At 36.1% G+C, this 6,000-nt stretch overlaps 1 protein-coding gene across 13 annotated transcripts in view; it reads left to right on the plus strand.

Moving 5' to 3' along the window:
- HNRNPK (heterogeneous nuclear ribonucleoprotein K) overlaps positions 1-5,756 on the plus strand; it is a 12,198-nt gene extending 6,442 nt beyond the window's left edge. For 6 of the 13 annotated variants that reach the window (XM_077905200.1, XM_077905230.1, XM_077905207.1 and 3 more), the window contains 9 exons: positions 110-181; positions 681-794; positions 1,142-1,270; positions 1,827-2,134; positions 2,268-2,322; positions 2,587-2,686; positions 3,026-3,108; positions 3,501-3,670; positions 4,389-5,756. In XM_077905200.1, the coding sequence (XP_077761326.1) occupies positions 110-181; positions 681-794; positions 1,142-1,270; positions 1,827-2,134; positions 2,268-2,322; positions 2,587-2,686; positions 3,026-3,108; positions 3,501-3,670; positions 4,389-4,422 (1,065 nt within the window). In that variant the 3' untranslated portion in view covers positions 4,423-5,756. Of the gene's footprint in view, positions 1-109; positions 182-680; positions 795-1,141; positions 1,271-1,826; positions 2,135-2,267; positions 2,323-2,586; positions 2,687-2,932; positions 2,949-3,025; positions 3,109-3,500; positions 3,671-4,388 lie in introns of all 13 variants that reach the window. The other 7 variants (XM_077905201.1, XM_077905252.1, XM_077905263.1 and 4 more) reach the window with 7 other exon arrangements.
- Positions 5,757-6,000: the final 244 nt, after the last annotated feature.

Here is a 6,000-nt window from a genome sequence, read left to right on the forward strand (position 1 = left end):
ATGTAATGGTATAGATACGAAATGTGTTGTAGTAGCTTTACCAATATATGCGACAATAGCCTGATCACACTAGACACTTAACCTATTACTCTTATTTTTCTACTTTCAGGGCCTGCAGTTGCCATCACCCACTGCAACCAGCCAGCTCCCGCTCGAATCTGATGCTGTGGAATGCTTAAATGTATGTCATAGTGCCATTGAACCCCACTGAAGTATGGAGCCTGGCCCATAGGATCAATTTTATTTTTAACATAGTGTACTTTCCCATCTCTAGAAAAAGGCTTAAAAACATGATAAATGAATGGTCTTACAACTCACTGTTGACCCTGCTCCATGCTGCAGTGGGAATTAACTACATTTGCAAAGTGCTTTGCAGTCATTTTTATTATGGTGTTATTTGAATGTTGATAATAATTTTGTGGTAACAGCGACATGCTAAATGGCTGCAGTGTGGGTATGGTGTTGCAGGACCTGAAAATAAAATAGTTTTTTAAGGTGGTGCAGAATGTCCTTTTTGGGCCTGGCTATTGAGGATAATAAGCACATAACTGGTAAAGTTATTGAAATATAAATTCAGGTTGCTCACTGCAACAGTATATTGTCATGCTTATAGCAGATAAGTGTGTATTTTTGAGTATTCCTTAATTCGGGACTAAAATTTTATAACTCTCCCTCTGCAGTACCAACACTATAAAGGAAGTGACTTTGACTGCGAGTTGAGACTGTTGATTCATCAGAGTCTGGCAGGAGGAATTATTGGGGTCAAAGGTGCTAAAATCAAAGAACTTCGAGAGGTAAAAGCAGTGTTTTATTTTCTTTTCCTGCCGTACTAAAGAATAGTACTCTGTATAGAGCTGGGTCAGTAGGCTTCTCGTCCCCCCCCCCCCCCCCCCTTTTGGAGTTTCCTCAAAATTCCCCATTACTTCTGTTTTTATCTAATTTGCTTTTAAAGTATAACAAAGGCCTGGACATGCTGGGGCAAGTTCTTCTGCCAATACCATGGCAAAGTCCTAGAGTTACTAACAGGGTTTTTATATTGGGGGGGGGAGGGGTCCTGATTGTGAAGGTAAATTTATCTGAACCCAGGAAATCTTTTTTTTCTTCTGATTAACTAATATTTCTTGTTTTTTTGTAAACTTAGAACACACAGACAACAATCAAGCTTTTCCAGGAATGCTGTCCTCATTCCACTGACAGAGTTGTTCTTATTGGAGGAAAACCTGATAGGGTGGTAGAGTGCATCAAGATCATCCTTGATCTTATATCAGAGGTATCTTCGGAATACTTTTTTTACATTTAATTTCGTGTAACTAATGTTTTATTTTATTCTAAGCTGTTTACGCAATGTTGAGGCAAATAGTTATTTGTCCTTACTCATTTAAAAATTCTTTGAGAGAGGGTCTTTTGATCATTGGTGAGAATTTTTAATACCTTTGGTCCTTCAAATGAAGCTTCTATAATTCTCTATAGTACTACATTGCACAGCTTCCAGACTGATATGCTTTAGTGTGAATTACAGGCTTAGATAACATGTTGGTCCCCTCAGCCTTTGAGATGGTTACTTTGTTCTTTACAGACCCCTTTTTGGAATGTGTGAATGGGGTTGTAGTCTCTTGAGATGGAGTGAGAAAAGCAGGCAGCTAAAACACACCAAAAATACTGCTTTTTTAAAAATCCTTTCCTTCCTACTATTAACTTTTGCCTAGATTCCTTTCCCTGCCACCAATACCTCTCAGGAAAAATAAAGGATTTGAAATGTTCAGCTTGTTGATATGAAACAAGGCTCTTTTCCTTCGATCTGTAACATTGCTATATTTTTGTTTTAGTCTCCCATCAAAGGACGTGCACAGCCTTATGATCCCAATTTTTATGATGAAACCTACGATTATGGTGGCTTTACAATGATGTTTGATGACCGCCGTGGACGCCCTGTGGGATTTCCCATGCGGGGGAGAGGTGGTTTTGACAGAATGCCTCCTGGTCGGGGTGGGCGTCCTATGCCTCCATCCAGAAGAGATTATGACGATATGAGCCCTCGCCGAGGACCTCCTCCTCCACCTCCTGGAAGAGGTGGCCGGGGTGGTAGTAGAGCTCGGAATCTTCCTCTTCCTCCTCCACCACCACCTAGAGGAGGGTAAGTTTCTTCTCCATCCACACATTCTTAATCTATAAGACTTTTCACTTTATGGGTAGATATGGTAGATGTTTGTTTGGTATGTGTGACATGTAAATAAGCTGAGATTACAACAATTGCTATGTGTTTCCAGGGATCTCATGGCCTATGACAGAAGAGGAAGACCTGGAGACCGCTACGATGGCATGGTAAGTAAGAACTCTTTTTTTTGTTTTGTTTTTTAAATCATGTAGTTGACATCTTGTTGAAGATGATTAATGACTAGTTAAATCATTTCAGTTGTTTATTGGAACATTAAGACTTTATTGAGCCATTTTTGTTTGTGAGAATATGTGATTTGTTGCCAACAATACATGTTTAGTGATGTGAAATAGAAGTTGGGCATATGAAAGTGGTAGCTCTGTAGCTGAAACACAGTATAGATTATGTTAATAGTTCTGTCTCTGACACAGGTTGGTTTCAGTGCTGATGAAACTTGGGACTCTGCAATAGATACATGGAGCCCATCAGAATGGCAGATGGCTTATGAACCACAGGTTGAGTATCATGGGTGTTTGTATTCATATCAGTAATAATTTTAAATGCTTGCCTACTTGTCCATGTTTTAGTTCCCCTCCTACAACGTTTTGTTTCTATGCTATGTACCTGAAGGGTTTCCTTCCCCAAGGATTGTCTTCTGAAACATACTAGGGAGAATATGGGAGGACTTTAGTTTCCTAAACTAAGATTTTGGGAATATTAACCTGAAGAATAGTTTTGAAGGCAAAGTAATTTTTTATTTTTTCTTTCCATTTTTAGGGTGGCTCCGGATATGGTAAGTCTTTTCCTTTATAAAATCAAAACATTATTTCATGCTTTCTAAATGAACTTCATGCTCATTATTTAAATCAGATTATTCCTATGCAGGGGGTCGTGGCTCATATGGTGATCTTGGTGGACCTATTATTACTACACAAGTAACTATTCCCAAAGATGTAAGTATTCGTTCAATTTTTATGTTCTTGTAATGTTACAAGGAACATTTAATAAATCCTCTTCTTTACATTTCTTGGTTTTTAATAAAAGGTTTTAATAAAGCTATTGTATCCTAGGATTAAATTTGTTTATGGACTTCAGTGAGATCTTTCTCTGGTTTGAGTCTTGTACTATTTTTAAAAGCAGAGGGTCTGAAGCCCCTTTTTTGTTAAAGGAAATGCTGATGTGCACTGTAAATACGTTATAATTCAAAATTTGACTGGTGAGAGGTTTTTTAAATAAGTAATCCTAGAATGAATTGAAATGTCAATACTCCTGATACTCATTGAAAATACCAGTAATAGTTATTTTTAAAGTATGTCATAAACACTTGTTTTTAAAATCTTTTCAGTTGGCTGGATCTATTATTGGCAAAGGTGGTCAGCGGATTAAGCAAATCCGTCATGAGTCAGGAGCTTCGATCAAAATTGATGAACCTCTAGAAGGGTCTGAAGATCGGATCATTACCATTACAGGAACACAGGACCAGATACAGAATGCACAGTATTTGCTGCAGAACAGGTCAGTTTGAGTTTAGCTTTATGTTAACATACCCATACTAAAACTTTAAAAAGCTTTTCTTCTCAATTGGTTTTTCTTTTAGAAGCCATGGTGTCTCAACCTTTTGGGGACCTAACTTCTAAACATTCTAATAGCTTTGCTTTAATTTTCTTCTGCTTTCTTACTAAAAACGAAGACATTCAATACTAATCTTGCTGGAAGAAGCCTTAACCAAGCAAACTTCTCATTTCTCTGGTGAAAACTGCTGCCAAAACCACTTGTTATAAATTATACAGAGCCTGTAGAAAATATAGAAGATTCAGTGGATGTTGGTCTAGTTCTGTGTGGAAGACTAGTGATTTTGTTGTTTTTAGATAACTAAATCGACAACAAATCACAGTCTGCCATATGGCACAGGCCATGCCTCTACAGGACAAATGATTGGTGCTGTAAAATGCAGCATTTCACACCTTACTGGCATTTCTTCGTCTTTTCTACCAAATATTAACAACTTTTAATTTCATTTTCCTAATTCTGCTCTACTAATGTCTGATTTACTACTCATTTTTCTTGAAGTTTACATTGCTCTAATTTTATAATTGCTAATGTTTTTAATTCTTATTTCTAATTGTAATGGACATATTTATCATTTTAATTTAGCATTGAAATTGTCTTAATGTTGATTAAGATGTTACGAACAAAAATTCTAATTCGTACTTTTTTTTCTTTTCTTTTATAGTGTGAAGCAGTATGCAGATGTTGAAGGATTCTAATGCAAGATATTTTTTCTTTTTTATAGTGTGAAGCAGTATTCTGGAAAGTTTTTCTAAGACTAGTGAAGAACTGAAGGAGTCCTGCATCTTTTTTTTTTTATCTGCTTCTGTTTAAAAAGCCAACATTCCTCTGCTTCATAGGTGTTCTGCATTTGAGGTGTAGTGAAATCTTTGCTGTTCACCAGATGTAATGTTTTAGTTCCTTACAAACAGGGTGGGGGGGGGAAGGGCGTGCAAAAACTAACATTGAAATTTTGAAACAGCAGCAGAGTGAGTGAATTTTAATTTTTGTTCATTGTTGGTGGTTTAAAAGAAAAATTCCCCCCATGTAATTATTGTGAACACTTTGCTTTGTGGTCACTGTAACATTTTGGGGGGGGTGGGACAGGGAGGAAAAGTAACAATAGTCCATATGTCCCTGGCATCTATTCAGAGCAGTGTGCAGAATGTAATGCTCTTTTGTAAGAAACGTTTTATGATTTTTAAAATAAATTTAGTGAACCTATTTTTGGTGGTCATTTTTTTTAAGGCAGTCATTTTTCAAATGGCTGGATTCCCCAACCCACCCCAAACTAAACACTAAGTTTGATTTTCAGCTCCTCTGTTGGATATAAATAAATGCATCTCTTCTTGGACATAGGCATAATATCTTGGCAAATTCCATTCTGGTGATTTATTAATGATTTGAAAGTCCATTGTTTGGGAAGAAATTCCGTCATACACATCTACGCTTATAATAAGCTGGGGATTTTTTTTTTTGTTTGCAAATGCTTGCCCCTACTCTGCAACAGTTTTCTATGTTAGTAATTGTGAAGGAGAACCAAGGGTGGGGAGCAATACTACAAATTGAGTAATAGTATAAGTATATGCCACAAGTCTAATGGCAGTAAGTTTTATTAATCAGAATAATACTTGGTTATGGAAGTGACTGATGCTAAATAAATCCTTATTATTTTTTATTAGATAATTTCTCACTTATAGACAAACTGTCAGCCTGCTAGCGTCTTAGTTAAACTTTGTAAAATATATATATATTCTTGTTTTTCCATTGTATGCAAATTGAAGGAAAAAGATGTACCATTTCTCTGTTGTATGTTGGATTATGTAGGAAATGTTTGTGAAAAATTCAAAAAAACGATGAAAAAAAGTTCCTGTGGATGTTTTGTGTAGTATTTTGGCATTTGTATGGATAGTTAAAAGTTCACTTCCAAATAAATAAAACTCCCATAATGCTAGATTTGATGTGTGCCCAATTTGAACAAGGGTTGATTGACTACCTGTAAAATTTGTTCAAACGTTCCTCTTGTAAGGAAATACAGTAATCTTAAGTTGTATTTTTTTCGTGTGAAGTGTGTTTCTAGAATTTATAAGTGAAATCTGGTAAGGGTGGTAAATATAAAATCCCAATTGTTAAAGTAAGGAGTTTAGCATGATGAACACAGCGTCATTATCCAATTTTTTAATAAGTAATGTTCTCACATCTGAGAAATTTTGGGTTTCTTAATTTTTAAGATAGCTCTAGTCTATTTTAATCTTTGAAAAGAATGACAGATAAATGCAACAACTGCCCAGTACGGT

The sequence above is a fragment of the Canis aureus genome, chromosome 1 (genome assembly GCF_053574225.1).
Source record: "Canis aureus isolate CA01 chromosome 1, VMU_Caureus_v.1.0, whole genome shotgun sequence".
Classification (NCBI taxonomy): Eukaryota; Metazoa; Chordata; class Mammalia; order Carnivora; family Canidae; genus Canis; species Canis aureus.